The sequence below is a fragment of the Mandrillus leucophaeus genome, unplaced genomic scaffold, assembly GCF_000951045.1.
Source record: "Mandrillus leucophaeus isolate KB7577 unplaced genomic scaffold, Mleu.le_1.0 Scaffold111, whole genome shotgun sequence".
Taxonomy (NCBI): domain Eukaryota; kingdom Metazoa; phylum Chordata; class Mammalia; order Primates; family Cercopithecidae; genus Mandrillus; species Mandrillus leucophaeus.
Window position 1 is genome coordinate 4,050,213 of NW_012099321.1, and position 18,157 is coordinate 4,068,369.

Genomic DNA, 18,157 nt, shown 5'->3' on the forward strand with positions numbered 1-18,157 from the left:
TACTGTCTTCAAGCCTGGGTGACAGAGTGAGATCCTGTCTCTAAAATAAATAAAGTATAACAATGTATTTAAGCTATGTTTAAATATTTTTTAAATGAAATATGGAATGATGAAAAAAAAAAAAAACAAAACCTGAAACAGATCTCAACATGTCCAAGGCCAAACCCATGGCCCCACTCCAACAGTCCCCAAGCATTCACTAGTATTTCCTGAATCTCACTGAATGGCACTAGTCTTCTAGTTTCAAAGGCTCAAACTTACAAATCATCTTTGCTACCTCTTCCTACTTCAGTCCTGTATCCAGCTTATCACCCAGCCTTATTAGTCTCACCTCCTTATTTCCTCTCTAGAGTATGACTTCTCTTCCTGTTGCGGGAAGTCAGGGACCCTGAACGGAGGGACCAGCTGGAGCCGTGGCAGAAGAACATAAATTGTGAAGATTTCATGGACATTTATTAGTTCCCAAAATTAATACTTTTATAATTTCTTATGCCTGTTTTTACTGCAATCTCTGAACATAAATTGTGAAGATTTTATGGACATTTATCAGTTCCCAAATAATACTCATAATTTCTTACACCTGTCTTACTTTAATCTCTCAATCCTGTTATCTTCGTAAGCTGAGGATGTATGTCACCTCAGGACCACTATTGTACAAATTGATTGTGGAGCATGTGTGTTTAAAAAATATGAAATCACTGCCCCTTGAAAAAGAACAGAGTAACAGCGATTTTCAGGGAACAAGGGAAGACAACCATAAGGTCTGACTGCCTGCAGGGTTGGGCAGAATAGAGCCATTTTTCTTCTTGGAGAGAGCCTATAAACGGACATGCAAGTAGGAGAGATATCGCGGAATTCTTTTCCCATCAAGGAATATTAATAATACCCTGGGGAAGGAATGCATTCCTTGGGGGAGGTCTATGAATGGCTGCTCTGGGAGTGACTGTCTTACGCAGTTGAGATAAGGACTGAAATACACCCTGGTCTCCTGCAGTACCCTCAGGCTTACTAGGATTGGGAAATTCCAGCCTGGTAAATTTTGGTTCTCTGCTCTTGAACCCTGTTTTCTGTTAAGATGTTTATCAAGACAATACATGCATAGCTGAACATAGACCCTCATCAGTAATTTTAATTTTGCCCTTTGCCTTGTGATCTTTGCTTTGCCCTTTTCCTTGTGATCTTTATTGGCCTCAGAAGCACGTGATCTTTGTGACCTACTCCTTGTTCATACACCCCCTCCCCTTTTGAAATCCTTAATAAAAACTTGCTGGTTTTGCGACTCGGGGGACATCACGGACCTACCGATATGTGATATCACCCCCGGCGTCCCAGCTGTAAAATTCCTCTCTTTGTACTCTTTCTCTTTATTTCTCAGATTGGCTGACACTTAGGGAAAATAGAAAGAACCTACGTTGAAATATTGGGGGTGGGTTCCCCCGATACTTCCTATTCATTAGCATCACCCTTGTCAAAGCCCCTAGAATAACATACTAGCAGTTTTACATGTTCCATTTTTACCCTCTTTAATCCTTTTCTGCATTGCAACTGGGGTCTGTTCAAAATATAAACCTGAGTATATTCTTTGCTGCTTAAAAACTCCTTATGGCTTCCTGTTGCTCTTAGAATAGAACCAGATTCTTGACAAGGCCTGCAAGGCTCTGTAAGCATGATGCCTTTCTATTTTCCCAGCGTCATTTCTCCCTTTCATTCTTTCAGTAATTATTTAATCAATATCTCTCTGTCCTGCTAGTCTCTAAACTGCAGGAGAACAGAGCCTCCTCTTTTTTGCTTGCTGTTACATCCCCAGTGCCAAGGGCAGAGCCCAGTACATAAAAATGCTTGGGTATTTGTTGAATGACTGAGTGAATGTGTGAGTGAAATGGAGGGGTGAACCATTCCTGATGGATAGGGAGCTGGCTTCTCTTTGCACTCAATGCATGTTTGTTTGTTTTCTCTTATACTGAGTTGAAATCCACTTTCCTCTTAATAGTTGTCCACATGATCCTAATTTTATCCTCTGAAGCTACAATAATTCTAATCCCTTTACCTCAAGTGCCCTTAAAATATTTGCAGACTCTATAGTGTTTCTTAGTTTTCTAGGCTAAATATTTTAGACTGATTGTTTACAGATACACCACCTTGATCCACATTCCTCTAAGGACATTCATTTTTGTTCACAATTTTTTTAAGATGAGGAGCTTAGAACTGAATTCAGAATCTAACTGAATTCACAATCCCAGATGTTGTGCAATCAAGGAGACTACAAGAAACTTTTCTGGCAATCAAGAGATGAATTTAATCTGTGGTTTAGTACCCAGGCCTTAGAGTTTGGACAGATTTGGGTTTGCCTACTGGTAAAGACTGATGTCTTGGTTCAATAGGATAATATCAGTGAGCTCTTAGTAGCCCATTGCCTGGTCCATCCAAACCCTCAGTGCATTTTACTCAGTACTGTTGTCATTGATGTTTCTGTTTATCTGTTAATGGGATCTGAGATTGCATTTGCTTTGTGCTCAGGTACGCCACCATGGTTGTATTGAGTTTGCAGTTAACTGCAATTGCGTGTTAGAAAATGTTGGCTGATTGTTCAGGTAGGTCTCTCATCCTGTACTTACTTACATACAGGTTTGCTCTTTATCTCTGAGCTCCTTGAAGACATTGCATAGGACGTGATTGTAATGCCCATCCTTTCATATCAGAAGGGTTTATGTATTTGTCTCTTATTAGGTGACATCAGTTGATCTCAGAATCTTGGGACTTGAGTTTTCTGTGCACTTTAGTTTGGATACATTTGGTCTCAAAGGGCAGAAATCCACTCAGACTAGCTTAAATACGTATACATCATTGAGAAAGGGGAGTTTCATGGAAATTAAGCTGGGGCAGTGTAGGTAGGCCTTTGTGGGCATTGAAAAGTCCTCAGGTACCTCTGTTCTCTATCACTTGCCAACTGGTATAGGATGGTCTTCTGTCTCTATTTTATCCTGACCTCAGCCTCCTACAGATCCACTTACTGTCTTAATTCAGATTCTTGAGAGAGAATCTGTTGATTATTTGTATCACTTGGATAATGCAAATAGAACTTATTTAGGAAAAGACTAAGTAGAGCAAGGGTCTACTGCAGTATATCTGATGTGGTATTAACATTTTGTAGGTCCAGAGGAGCCATTGGACATCAACAGCTTAAATGTGAGGGATGCAGATGGGTACTGAGTTCCCAGGCACAGCCTGACAGTTTCAGGATTAGAATTTTATGCAATGAGCAGATTTGAATGGTTGGAAGTTAAAAATACAAATACAGTCATTCACCACATAATGATGTTTTGGTCAGTGACTGACTGCATATATGATGTGATCACGTAAGATTATAATACCATATTTTTACTGTACCTTTTCTGTGTTTAGATACACAAATACTTAGCATTGTGTTACCATTGCCTACAGTATTTCAGTATGGTAACATGCTGTTCAGGTTTGTAGCCTAAGAGCAATAGACTATACAATAGGTATGTAGTAGATATACCATCTAGGTTTGTGTCAAGTACACTCTATAGTGATCACACAGTGACCTGCACAATGACGAAATCACCTAATGACAGATTTCTCAGAATCTGTTGTTAACCAACACATAACTGTATTCCCTATTCCACAGAACAGGGTTTAAGTAATCAGACTGTTTCAAAAATAAATGGAAAACCTCCCATATCTGGCCCAGAATCACCTCTTTATAGACCAAAGTACTGAAATAACCAAATTAAAAAATCCATTGGAAAACAAATCCAAAGCACATGAAAGGAGGTAGTTCTTGTCCTAGCATTTAATATAGGCTAATTAGTTTATGGGTAAATATCACTTTATAAATTGTACACAAGAAAATGCATGTATAATACCAATATTTTAGAAGTAGAATTTTTATTTTTACCAAATCCATCATGATTTAGTTAGGTAACAAGTTCTTCCAGTATATCAGTTTGATTTGTAGTAAAATGTAGTGTAACATAGTTTTCTAGATGGAGAAACAGTGGCTCAGGACCATTTCTTGCTTGTCAGCATATGGAAAGGGTGGCTCTCCCACCATGCCACGCCATCCACTCCTGCTGGGCGCACCAGGATAAAGACGTTAAAATACAACCTCTTGTATAGGATTTTCAAGATCTGTTACTTACAGTGAGGTCATCTGTAGTACAACTGAGAGATGCTGAAGTTCTCCTTAAAAGGATATGTGTATTAAGTTCCTAGAAGGGTTATTTATCCCCACTTACTTCCATATCACCATTTTTAGAGATGCACTTTCCACTTTAACCATAGTTTTCAAAATCTTAAGGCAGTGGAACCTTTTCCTCAAAAAAAAAAAAATGTGGACTCTAATATATAATAGACTTTAAGGTGACATATATTATAGTTGTAAAGATTAAAAACATTAGTTTTAAAAACAATGAGATTTGTGAGATTGAAACATACAAAATAACTAAATCAGAGTCTAATTAAAAACTAAGCCAGATGTGGTGGCATGCACCTGTAATCCCAGCTACTCAGGAGGCTGAGGCGGGAGGATGGCTTGAGCCCAGGAGTTCAGGATCAGCCTAGGCAACATAGTGAGACCGTGTTAAAAAAAAAAAGAATCAAATTTATTTCAGTAGTGTTTGGGTTACATGATTGAAAGAACCTTGATTTATGCAGGTCAGTAGTTGCAGATAAGTTTTTTAATAATTCAGCTTAGTGCCTGAGAGCATGCCTTAATTAAACTATTCCAAAAGTCTGAAAGAGGAGCAGAGGGGAATTTGTGTTTCAGATTTGAGTTATTAACAATATCTAACAATTCATCCAATTTATTAATTTTATAGATGTAAAATTTAGAAATAGTACATAAAGTGGTTCCTCATAAGTTTAAATCTTTTTGGTAGAAAATACAAAACTGAGATATTTAGAAGTATCATTTTAAAAAATCTCAGATAATTTAATGCTGTGTCTCTTAAATAGTCACTGTTAAAAGGCACATTTCCTGTTCTGGGTGTTCTCAGATTCTCCAGCACCAACTGGGTTTCCAAGAATTCAGTTCGTTTCTTACACTATCTGGTGCAGACGCCACAAGATAAGGTCTCAGTCCCACGAGACTGCCGCCACTTCGGATACCAGTTGCAAGTCTCAGTGCTTCTGACCAACTGGCTATAAATCTGGGGATTCTCAGAACTCCTCAGTTTCAGTAATTTGCTAGAACGACTCACAGAACTCAGAAAAATACTTATATTTACTGGCTTATTATGAAGGATACAACTCAGGAACTGCCAAATGCAAGGGATACATAGGGCAAGGTATCCCCATACCTGCAAGCGTGCAGAGCTTCCACGCCCTCTGGGCACACCACCCTCCCAGTAAGTCAACGTGTCCACCAACCTGGAAGCTCCCTGTCCCTGTCGTTTGGGAGTATTTATAGAGGTTTCATCACATAGGTATGATTGATTAAATTATTGGCCTTGGTGATTGAGCTCATTTTCCAGCCTTTCTCCCCTCCCTGGAAGGAGTGGGGACGGTGCTGAAAGTTGCAACCCTCTAATCTTGGCTTGGTCTTTCTGGTGACCAACCCGTTCCTGCAGCTGTCAGGGGACCCCCAGCACCCAGTCATTCATTAGCACACAAAAGACACTGACCGGTCAGGAGGTTCCAGGGGTAGGGAGCTCTGTGCCAGGGACTGAGGACAAAGGCAAAATACATATTTTTATTATACCACCTGTGTTGAATCTAAAAAGCTGACAATAAGCACCAACACTTAAAAGGAGTGATAACTATCTAAACCTTGATATAATCAAGACTCAGTGTTGTACAACTGGCCTGTCTTTTAACTGAGCCAGTTGTACACGGAAACACATGGGTATTTGCAGCCCTAGGGTGTTGATGGCTTGTTTTCAGTTGTCTGCCTCCCCATCATCAGCACAAAGAAACAATAACACATTTATAACAGTTCGCATACATGGACAGAGATAATAGACTCTGTACACATAAGTGAAATTATCAGTACAGTTTAAAATGTTCTTGTTAAAATTTTGTGTATATTGCAGTTGAGTTTTTAAACTTTCTATTATGAAAAGTTTCACAACTGTATGACAGAGAAAATAATACAATGAAAACTCCCATATACCTATCCCTGGGCAACAGTTACCAAGATTTTGCCATACTTACTATCTCTTTTTAAAAAAATCCTTTTGAAATATGTTAAACCAAATTCTGGTTATGAAGCCCTGAGACTTCGTATTAATAATAAACATATATTTATAAGAAAAATTTTAATTGGACATTTGTAGAATATCTGAAGTATATTTGTGAAGTATAATTTATAAACCACTACCCAATAATAATCATAAAAGATTCATGAGAAAGGTGTGTGAGTGCTTTAAAAAAACTATTCCAAATCCCAGCTACTCAGGCAGCTGAGGTGGGAGGATTGCTTGAGCCCCAGAGTTTGAGGCTGCAGTGAGCTATGATCACACCACTGCACTCCAGCCTGGGCAACAGAGTGAGAGACCCCTTAAAAAAAAAAAAAAAGAACAGGCTGGTGCAGTGGCTTGTACCTGTGACCCCGGCACTTTGGGAGACCAAGGCAGGCAGATTGCTTGAGCCCAGTGAGACCAGCCTGGGCAACTTGGCTGTCCTGTCTCTACATAAAAAATGAATTAAAATAAAAATTAACAAGCTTGGTGGCTCATGCCTGTGGTCCCAATTACTTGGGAGGCTGTGGTGGAAGGATCACTTGAGCCTGGGGAGGTCAAGGCTGCAGTGAGCCAAGATCAGGCCACTGTACTCCAGCCTGGGTAACAGAGACACTGTCTCAAGAAAAACAAAAATAAAAACTATTGCTATGATATTCCAGTGGTACTTGACTCTGCTCCTGGATTAGGATTAGGAAGTAGGATTAGAGGGTCATCTCTTAATTTCATTTAAAATCTTGAGATATTATAAGCAATTCACTGAGTTTTCTGTGCTACTCTTGTTTCAGATATCTATGTCAGGAAATCACTTTGTGCTTTAATGAAATCACCTAATTCACACCTTCCTAATATTTGCAGCACTTATCCTAGTAAGACCACAATTAAAAAGGGTTTTTATTTTTCACAAGTGATTTACAGAATTCCTGGTCTGGCTTAGAGACAGAGGTTCTAAAGAAAAAATAACTTTATTGTTTTATAATTTGTGTCTTAGTAAAATAAGGGCTATTTGTTTTAAAGCCATTTCCATATCTGGTTTTTCAAATTAGCTTTCTTATTTGGTTCTTTTAGTTTTTAGGGCTACGGAGAGATGATTCTGAGTTGGTCACAGTAGATTTTTTAAATTTATTTTTGAAACAGTCTTTTTAAATTCTGTTCTGTGGATACTTGTGGGTTTTTTTCTTTTTTTCTTTTTTCTTTTTGAGACGGAGTCTAGGCTGGAATGCAGTGGTGCAATCTCAGCTCACTGCATCCTCCGTCTCCTGGGTTCAAGTGATTCTCCTGCCTCAGCCTCCCGAGTTGTTGGGACTACAGGCATGTGCCACCACGCCCAGCTAATTTTTGTATTTTTAGTAGAGATGGGGTTTCACCATGTTAGCCAGGATGGTCTCGATCTCTTGACCTCATGATGTGCCCGCCTTGGCCTCCCAAGATACTTGTGTTTTTAACATCCAAAGATTCAAATCTGTTCACTGCATAAAGTTCTGACCCTGAAGCTGTCCGGCTGTGCCTAGGAACTATCTCAGCGCCAATCTGACTCCCTGCGCTGTAGCTGTTGGTTTCTAAAGATTCCTCCAGGCCAGTTTTACCCTACAGAATGTTAACATCACTTAATATACATTGCAGCAGACTCTTGCTCTATTTATCCTTTTTCTAAATAGCCCTTTTGGTGTAGTTGCCATTCGTATCACTTGGGTAATGCGCATACACAACTTGGGATAGGAAAATTCATTTTAGGGTGTTGTGCTACTCTTCTTTTTCAGGCTGTGCTGCCATCCTTGCTGAACTTTAGAGATGGTTAATAAAAGCAAAGGGGGAAGAACTTGCTATTTGTTTATATGAATTCAGGTAGGAAAAGATATTTACCAATGACAGAAAGATAATTCTTTAATAGGTGGTTTTTGTGTTTCATTTTAGAATCACAAGAAGCTGATGAAGAGCTTGTAGCAGAAGTGGTTGAAAAATGTTCATCTAAGACTTGTTCTAAACCTTCAGAAAATGAAGTGCCACAGCAGACCATTGATTCTCCCTCAGTCAAGAATTTCAAAGAGGAGCCTGAACATGATTTTAGCAAAATTTCCATTGTGAGGCCATTTTCAATAGAAACGAGGGATTCCTCGGATATCTCGGCAGCCCTTGGAACAAAAGCAGCTCATGGCTGTGTAACTGCAGTCTCAGGCAAGGCTCTGCCTTCCAGCCCGCCAGACGCCCTCCAGGACGAGGCGATGACGGAAGGCAGCATGGGGGTCACCCTTGAGCCCTCCACAGAAGCCAGTCTAAAAGCTGGCAACTCCTGTCCAGAGCCTGTGCCCAGCAGAAGAAGCAAGCTGAGAAAGCCCAAGCCTGTCCCCCTGAGGAAGAAAGCAATTGGAGGAGAGTTCTCAGACACCGACGCTGCTGCGGAGGGTACACCTCTCCCCAAAGCATCCTACCACTTCAGTCCTGAAGAGCTGGATGAGAACACAAGTCCTTCTTCGCTAGGAGGTGCCATGTTCCCGAAGTCTCCCCCTGACCTTAAAGAAACTCCGGGCACTCTCAGTAGTGACACAAACGACTCAGGGGTTGAGCTGGGGGAGGAGTCCAGGAGCTTACCTCTCAAGCTTGAGTTTGATTTCACAGAAGATATGGGAAACATAGAGGCCAGGAAAGCCCTTCCAAGGAAGCTTGGCAGGAAACCGGGTAGCAAACTGATTCCCAAGATGCAAAAAGATGGCATCAGTAAGTCAGCAGGTTTAGAACAGCCTACAGACCCAGTGGCACGTGACGGGCCTCTCTCCCAAACATCTTCCAAGCTAGATCCTAGTCAGTGGGAAAACGCCAGCTTCAACCCCTTTGGGAGCCACTCTATTCTGCAGAACTCCCCATCCCTTTCTTCTGAGGGTTCCTACCACTTTGACCCAGATAACTTTGACGAATCTGTGGATCCCTTTAAACCAACTACGACCTTAACAAGCAGTGACTTTTGTTCTCCCACTGGTAATCATGTTAATGAAATCTTAGAATCACCCAAGAAGGCAAAGTCGCGTTTAATAACGTGAGTGACAGTGGGCGCTGGGTGTCGTGCTCTGTGTCTTCTCTGTGAGTTTGGCAGCTGGCTACTTTTGGCTTTGGTGAACTGAGTTTACCTTTGAGGTGCACCGAGGTTGATACAAAGCTCATAACGTTATCCTGCAGTCTTCACTATTTGGCCTGTTGTGTGGAATCGGAAATACCAGAGGTTTCCTTTTCCAATTGTTGCCTTATTTCTGAATCCTCGGCTTAATCAGCTAAGTTCTTTTCCCCTGGCCCTAGAGACTTTTTTATGTTTTTTAAAAAATAGGCTGGGCATGGTGGCTGACACCTGTAGTCCCAGCAGTTTGGGAGGTCGACACAGGTGAATCACTTGAGGTCCGGAGTTTGAGACCAGCCTGTCTAACATGGTGAAACCTTCTCTACTAAAAATGCAAAAATTAGCTGGGCATGGTGGTGCATACCTGTAGTCTCAGCTACCTGGGAGGCTGAGACACGAGAATTGCTTGAACCCAGGAGGCAGAGGTTGCAGTGAGCCAAGATCATGCCACTGCACTCCAGCCTGAGCGACAGCAAGACTCCATCCCCCCCCCCCAAAAAAAAAAATGGCATGAGATAGGCAGGTAGAGATTTGATGGTTTTCAGAAATCCTGGCTGGGCTGTTAGGAGTCATGTTATAGACAATTCAAATGTCAGTGCTGGCCACCGTCTTCATATTCTTTATGGATAAAACAGAAATTCCAATCCTATAACTTACCTCTGTAGCGTCAATAACATGTGGGAAATGGTCCAAAAGGGTCTTGTAGAAAGAAGACTTTTTACATAAACAGAAAGCTATGATTTTTGTGGGAAACAAACCTACCACTAAAATTGATGAGAATTCTTGTCTCCATGTGTAATTTCTGGCTCATCGCCCAGAAGGTAAATTTTTAATAAGAATCAAGAATATTTTACATTATCTGTTAAAACTGAGTAGTCGGTTTAGTCAATCCCCCATCTCTTCTGGGAAATTATCTGACTTTTGCAAGGTCCTTGGAGTTTTCAGTATAATTACCTAAGGTCATATTCCATATCAAGTTTCAGTTTAACTTTGCTACAGGATTACTTTATCACAAAACTTGAGTAGATGATAATACAATCATACATCACTTAGCCACAGGATAAGCCACAGGGAAGTGCATCCTTTGGTGATTTTGTTGTGTGAACATCATCAGGTGAACTTACTCAAACCTAGGTGGTGTAACCTACTACATACCTAGGCTATATGGTACAGCCTATTGCTCCTAGGCTACAACCCTATACAGCACATTATCATACTGAATACTGTAGGTGCTAGGTGTGGTGGCTCTCACCTGTAATGCCAACACTTTGGGAGGCCAAGGTGGGAGGATCCCTTGAGGCCAGGAGTTCAAGATCAGCCTGGGCAACATAGAGCCCCCCACCAGTCCCCTGTCTCTTTAAAAAATTTTTTTAAATTAGCTGGGAGTGGTGGTGCATACCTGTAGTCCCAGCTACTCAGGGGATTGAGGCAGGAGGATTGCTTGAGCCCAGGAGATTGAGGTTACCATGAGCCAGGATTATGTCATTGTACTCCAGCCTGGCTGGCAGAGCAAGACCCAGTCTTAAAAAAAAAAAAAAAACTACTATAGGCAGTGTAACACAATGGTCAGTATTTGTGTATCTAAACATATCTAAGCATAGAAAATGTACAGTAAAAATATAGTATAAAAGATAAAAAATAATACACCTGTGTAGGGCCCTTACCATGAATGGAGCTTGCAGAACTGGAAGTTGCTCTGAGTGAGTCAGTGAGTGGTGAGTGAATGTGAAGGCCTGGGACATTACTGTACACTACTGTAGCCTCTATAAACACGGTACACTTCAGCTACACTAAATTTATTTAAATTTTTTTCCTTCATTAATAGATTAAGTTTAGCTTACTGTAACGTTTACTTTATCAACTTTTAAATTTTTAAAGAAATTTTGACTTTTGTAATAATACTTAGCTTAAAACACAAACACATGGTACAGCTATACAAAAATATTTTCTTTCTTTATATCCCTATTCCGTAAGTTTTCTTTGTGTAAAATTATTTATTTATTTACTTTTTAAAATTTTTGTTAAAAACTAAGACACAGACACACACATTACCTAGGCCTACCTTGGGTCAGGATCATCAGGACATCACTAGACAATAGTTTTTCAGTTCCATTATAACCCTACGGGACCACCATCGTATACATGACTGAAACGTCATTACATGGCACCTGACTGTATATCCTTTTGTGGCCCTGTGACATTTTACTAAAAAGTTTGAGTAAGATGGAGATACAAAGAAGGACCAATGAGATGCAGGATGAAATATGTACAAGGAGTATGAGAAGCACTGTGCTTGTAGTTGTCACTGTATGTCAGTTGGGGAAATGCTTCTCAGCATTGCTATGACTTAAAGAAAAACTCCGGATATCATGGTGACTTACAGCAGAAAGGAAGATGCCCAGAGGTTTAAAGAGCAGAAGGATCAACTTCAGGACCAAGAAAGTAGAGAGATGTAGGAACCAGTTCCTCAGCAGCCCCAGAATGGCTAAGGGGAGTGAAATGTCATTAGTAGCTCTCGATCTGTTGCTTGATTGTATATAAGCAGTTAAATGGTGGTTGGAAAATATTATTGATTGGATGCCCTTTTTTGTGGCTTTTAAGGTTGATTACTTCTCTCTAGACAGCACTTAGGGTATGTACTGGGCACATCACTGCCTAGGTACTTCCTCTCCTAAATGTGGGATGCTTCTGCCTACTGAAGTTGATGAGTCATTTGTGAATCTTTCAGTTGCATGCCACCAATGCGTTAAATAAGATGAAATCTGGGCCAAAGAAAGGGTAATTTATTCTACACTTTATATTCAGCAGCAAGAAGCACCATTTCTCGAGTTCTACCACCCTCACCCAGTAACCTTTTTCCCCTATTCTGTTTTTGTTGAATGAACTTCTTGATCTAATACACTTAATAGGGGTTTAAGTCCTTATGCAATCAAAAATCTTGTCTTCTTGTTCTTTTTAGAAGAAAGGAGTGCTAGACCTCTTGGAAGTTTATTTTTCATCTATAAATTTGAATTTGTGGCATTTCTGAGTGTTTCTACCAGTCTGTTTTGTAGATGAGGTCTGTTCATCATTCACTCACTAGTGATAACATTCATGAATACATTTTTAATTTATATCTCACCTCATAGAAAGAATTGTGCAGCTTTTACATCTGCCAGACTAGAGTTGAATATTCCAGTCTTTACATGATTTTTTTTCTCCATCTGTCTGTCTCTTTCCTGTCTCTAATTTGGTTGGTGCATCAGGACTACTGAACAAGTGAAATTTCTCTGTTTTCTGTTGTAAGTACTCCTGCTGTTTCTTTTGTCACTGGGACCGTTGGCAGTTTCCTCTCCCCCTTCCCCCAGCCATCTCTCCATAGCATGTTTGCTTCTAATTCTGAGTTTGATCTTCTGATGATTTTTTTTGCATTTCATCAGTCACTTCATGAGTCAGCTTAGCCTTGCAGTTGTCCATACCTAAGGGAGTGGGGCTTGGTCTTTACACCTTAGGTGCTAGAGCTTGCGCTCCCTGGCTTGGCAGGTGTCATGTGGCGCTTTGACAATACCAAAAGCTGGCTTGGCCCCAAGATCATCGCAGCAGTGGTTTGAGGGACTGTTCTGCTATTTAATATTGGAAATCATTGGCTTTTTTTGGTAGGATAAAGCTACTGGCTTGGAACAGTTAATAAATTTTACTGAGTCAGCTCAACTTGAGTTTGGTGGCAGAGGGTAGCACTCAGTAAGAAGATTAGGGAAAGAAGATCATGAACTAGTGATTATGCACATTCTGGTAACTTATGTGCTTGTCTTTGTATTTTTTCTCACAAAAGAAAAAAAGTTGCAAATAATTTTTTCTCTTTTTTTTGGTCACAGTGGTGTTTTTACTGGAAATTCTAAGTTTATTAGAACAGAATCTGAATTAGTCCTGTGATCACAAGTTGTGTGCTAATCTACAAATAACAGGTGGTTCAAGCTTCCCCAGTTTCAGGCTTTGTGCAGCATGTGACATTCATCTTCCATCTTACTACTTAATAGGAATGGTAACAGTTTACCCACATAGTTTTATTTTTATAATTTTTATTGACAGTTCTTCTCTGTGAGCACACAAGTCTTAACTGGAACTGTTTTATGAGACGTCTATGGGTTTTAGAGCAATAAAGAATTTTTAAAGAATTTGGTCCAGTGTGATGATTTTTCTAATGAACGTCAAAGCCAAGTGAGTGAGGCTCAGAGGAACTGAATGTCTCCAGCTGCTAAGGCTCTACTGTCTGAAAAGCTTTTGGTGGCGTGTAATTAAAAACCATAGACATCAGAGTGCTACTGTTTGACAACTCACAGAAGCAAGCGGAGGGGGTCTTTTCAGAGAATGAGCCCCACTGTAGGTCTTTGCTTACCTCGTCTCTCTGGGGAAAACTCAGAGGCATAAAAGGTATCCCTGCCTCTCTCATGCGGCGATGTATGATTTGTGTGGTGCTGTACGCTTTGGCTTCTATCCGCACACACTGCTCTCTGCTCCATTTCATACCTTGACAGTTGTCAGTGTGATTGCAAACTGGCTTGTTTGTGTTTCTTCTCTTTCCAGGAGTGGCTGTAAGGTGAAGAAGCATGAAACTCAGTCTCTCGCTTTGGATGCATGTTCCCAGGTGAGTCTGTGTCCATCCCCAGAACGTCTCTTAGACCAGGGGTCCCCCAGTGGGAGTTTGCATACCCCTGGTGGGTGGTTCAAAAGGACTTTCCAATGGGTGCCTGAGTACTCAGTTTTAAACAGATCCTTACTGTCCCTGAAGAGAAGGCCCCTGAAGACAAGCAAACCCTTTCACAATGACTTTTTTTTTGGTAAAATTCCCACTTTGAGTGCTACAAAGATGCATCACCATCACCACAGGGTGTGAAAGTCTGCAGGGCACCAAAGGGAAGATCTGAAATATCGGTATAGGTGCTAAGAAGATAATTGACTAATAACTGAATGGTATTTTTCTTAAGTCAGATGGTTTTCTAATTCATTGCTTTCAACAATAGAGGAAAACCTGAGTTGTTAACTGATCTAAAAATAATGTTTGATGATAGATTTTTTGGGGCACATAACTTGGAAAGGGGTTCAAAGAATTGAAAGGCACTTATGTTACAGAACTACCTTCTGTTTCATCTATTGTTTATATAAATAAGGTTTCTTAATGATTATATTTATAAAAATAGAAACCAGGAATAAAATTGATATTGACCTTTGTTACATTCTAGCAATAAATAGTATCCATCCATGACCGTATAGACTAATTGCAAAACAAATAAACCGAAACCCAGGCCCATCTGATTGCAATGAGATCCTTTTGTTCTTTTTAAAACTTTGTCAGTATACTTATTACAGGAATACATTCATTGTTTAATAGAGTTCAATTTAACGTAACTTATCCTATACAATTTGGACCAGAAACTTGGTATATGGTGTAAAATGTAAAAAAGGGGTGTGGTGGGGGAAATTTGCAATCTGAGTTATTTTTCATCTGTTACAAATGTGTAAAAGATTCTCCCAGATTTTGCTAAAGTAGGCAACAAGACCTATGAGAAATTTATCTTTGGTCTTCTTTAAAAAAAAAAAAAAGAAACCCCAAACCCATTTATTGGATATAAAATAAAACCCATTTATTGCACTGTAAAAGTTTTTAAGAATTAGTGCAATAAAACATTTTGTAATTGATATAACAACTTACTTTTGTGTCTGATAATACTTATCAAAACTTGCAATATTTTGAAAATAAGTTATGCATTAATATAATAACTCTCCAGCAGAAAAAAATTTTAAGACTTACAGTCAAAGAAAAAAGTTTCACAGAGACATTGGATAGAGACCTTTAAAAGACTTCCAGCCATGCAGATGTTTTTCATTTGGATTTCATGATGGAAGTGAAATGGAAATACAGATTTAGAGAGGAAAAGGAATAACATAAACTTCTGACTTATTCAGGAACTTGTTAGTGTAAATTTACATATGGTATCAAATCACCAAGGTAACTAGATAGCATTAAGTAAATTCAATGTTTAGAATATTCCAGATATTACATTCTTTGTGATTATTTAAACTTATGCCAAAAAGTTTTTAGCTGTCACTTGAAAATGCAATGGGGTACATAGATTTTTTTTAAAATTAGGAGGTATACAAGCAAAAAAATTGAAAACCATTGTCTTAAACCACTTAAACTGCTTGCTTATAAACTTAACCTAGAGAAGATCATTTTTTAAAACCTCAGACTCAAATTACAGAAACTAGGTTCTATAAAACAATATCTCACAATTGAAAGACTCCAACTTCCTCCTTGCTTTGTACCCTGATCTGTGGTTAACCTCTCACATATCTGTATGGAGTTGTGTCTACCTTGTTCCATTCATGGGATGTCAGTTTTCCCCATTGCTTGCCCTCCTAAAGGGTAGCATCTTCTCTGTTGTGTTTCTCAGGATGAAGGAGCAGTGATCTCCCAGATTTCAGACATTTCTAATAGGGATGGCCATGCTACCGATGAGGAGAAACTGGCATCCACGTCATGTGGTCAGAAATCAGCTGGGGCCGAGGTGAAAGGTGAGCCAGAGGAAGACCTGGAGTACTTTGAATGTTCCAATGTTCCCGTGTCTACCATAAATCATGCGTTTTCATCCTCAGAAGCAGGTATGGAAGCATATCTTCATCTTTCTAATGTACATAAGCATGGAAATGCCTGAAAGCCTAATAAAGCAGGAGGCGCCTTACAGAGATTAAAGAATTGGGTCACTTGAAGGATAGATTTAGGATGCTGACCTATGCTTTGCTTCTTTACCCGGAAAAGGGACACAAAAAAAGGGCTTCTTGAAGTACTAGGAACATAGGGATACTTGTGACAAGTTGTATAGGAGATGCTGATGTGTGTGAGACTGCTTGAATTTCTTTATAATTGTATGTGAATATGGCCATATCTTAAAGAATAGTGGTGTGTTAGTTCATTTGTATAATTGTATGTGAATATGGCCACCTCTTAAAGTATAGTGGTGTGTTAGTTCATTTGTATAATTGTATGTGAATATGGCCACCTCTTAAAGTATAGTGGTGTGTTAGTTCATTTGCGTTGCTGTAAAGGAATACCTGAGAATGGCTAATTTATAAGGAAAAGAGGTTTATTTGGTTCTTGATTCTGCAGCCTGTAGAATAAGCATGGCACCAGTGCCTGTTTCTAGTGAGGGGGACTCAGGAAGCTTCCAATCATGGTGGAAGGCAAGGGGGAGCAAGTGTGTCACATGGCGAGAGGGTGGGAGGAAGAGAGGGGGAGGAGGATGCCAGGCTATTTTAACAAACATCTCACAGAAACTAACAGAGCAAGAAGTCACTTATTACCACAAGGAGGGCAGCAAGCTATTCATGAGGGATCCACCTCTATGACCCAGCCACCTCCCATTAGGCCTCACTTCCAACTGTTGATCAGGTTTCATCATGAGATTTAGGGGGCAAATATTTAAACTATATCAAATGGCCTATAAATATGTCATACATTTGACTTTTTTGTGATTGTTATACTCATTGTTTAACTTAGGGAAACAACAACTAACATGTATGGTGCCTTACCATGTACAGGCATTGTTCTAAGTGCTTTGCATATACTCATTCATAGCAAGGTGTTACCTTTTTCTCCCTTCTTCAGAGAAACAAAGTAAGTCAGAGAAGTTAAGTGACTTGATTAAAGTCACTTGGCTAGGGTAGGACAGAAAAGTGGTATCTTTTTCCTCACCCATCACGGGGTTCATGGCTGAGACATCTCTAACAAAAGATCAACAAGAGAAAAGCATACAAATGTATTTAATGTAAGTTTTACATGACATTAGAGCCTCCAGAAATGAAGACCCAAAGGAACAGGGAAAACTGTACTTTTACAGATAGTTGTGCAGAAGTATAATTGGAGGACAGAAGGGCATGATCTATGGTAATAAACCAGGGGAACTTAGCAAGTCCTGTTTGTTTCAGTTCCTCTTGGTGTCTGTGTCTTTCGGGATAAGGACATTGTTTTTCTCTGTGTACAAGGAGGTCCCTCTGTAATGAGGTCTTATGACCTATTTTCGGGGGAAGGTCTGAGGGATACCTTTATGGCCTGCTTCAGGGAAGAGGGCAGGAGAGGGGCCGAGAGACCCCCCTGCTTCTGCTGTGTCCTCAAATGCGAAGGCACCATATTTTGGTGAAGTGTGTTCTGAACCTCGTCATTAGTAAATGGCAGAACTACATTTGACTCTAAGCAGTCTGGTTCCATGGTCTTTTAGCCACAATGCCAAAGTATGATGAGATTATTTTCATGATACTAGGCTACTGTAAATTTTTCTGGTACAGATGTGGTAAGTTGAGATTGACCAGTGCACTGTAAAATATTTTGTAACATGCTAATGAGGAACCTGGACTAATCAGGGCTGAAACCTCTTACTGATGGACTTGTCAGATCATTCTAGAGCTAAGCCCCTCTTTTGGGACCCCAGTTACGTCCTTGGCCTTAAACCTTACTTACGAAAAGTTTAGAACCATGTTCCTGACTACATTAAACATTATTAAAAACTCAGATCTTCTTAACATAATTTTATTTGTGGGCTTTTATGCATAGAATTTTAAAAGTCATGATCTGCCATTAAGCCAGGGAAGCAGATGAAAAGTAAGAACTTGGAGCAATTTATTCCCCCTGGCCTCCTCCTCATCCCAGGCCTCAGTCTCTCATCTGTAAAATAATGTGCCAGGCATTGTTCCTGATTTATTCCGATACTGCCTTCTGCCCCGATATCTTTCCCTAAGCCCTTGTTTGCCATTCCCCCAGTTTCTTGGGGTTAATCCTGAGTATTCTTAACACCTGCCTTGGTTTTTTTCCATCTGAAGT

General features: G+C 39.9%; 1 protein-coding gene across 6 annotated transcripts in view; it reads left to right on the plus strand.

Moving 5' to 3' along the window:
• TACC1 (transforming, acidic coiled-coil containing protein 1) overlaps positions 1–18,157 on the plus strand; it is a 135,239-nt gene that overhangs the window by 94,075 nt on the left and 23,007 nt on the right. For 2 of the 6 annotated variants that reach the window (XM_011993339.1, XM_011993311.1), the window contains exons 3-5: positions 8,115–9,231; positions 13,870–13,930; positions 15,738–15,945. In XM_011993339.1, the coding sequence (XP_011848729.1) occupies positions 8,423–9,231; positions 13,870–13,930; positions 15,738–15,945 (1,078 nt within the window). In that variant the 5' untranslated portion in view covers positions 8,115–8,422. Of the gene's footprint in view, positions 1–8,114; positions 9,232–12,551; positions 12,588–13,869; positions 13,931–15,737; positions 15,946–18,157 lie in introns of all 6 variants that reach the window. The other 4 variants (XM_011993329.1, XM_011993320.1, XM_011993306.1 and 1 more) reach the window with 3 other exon arrangements.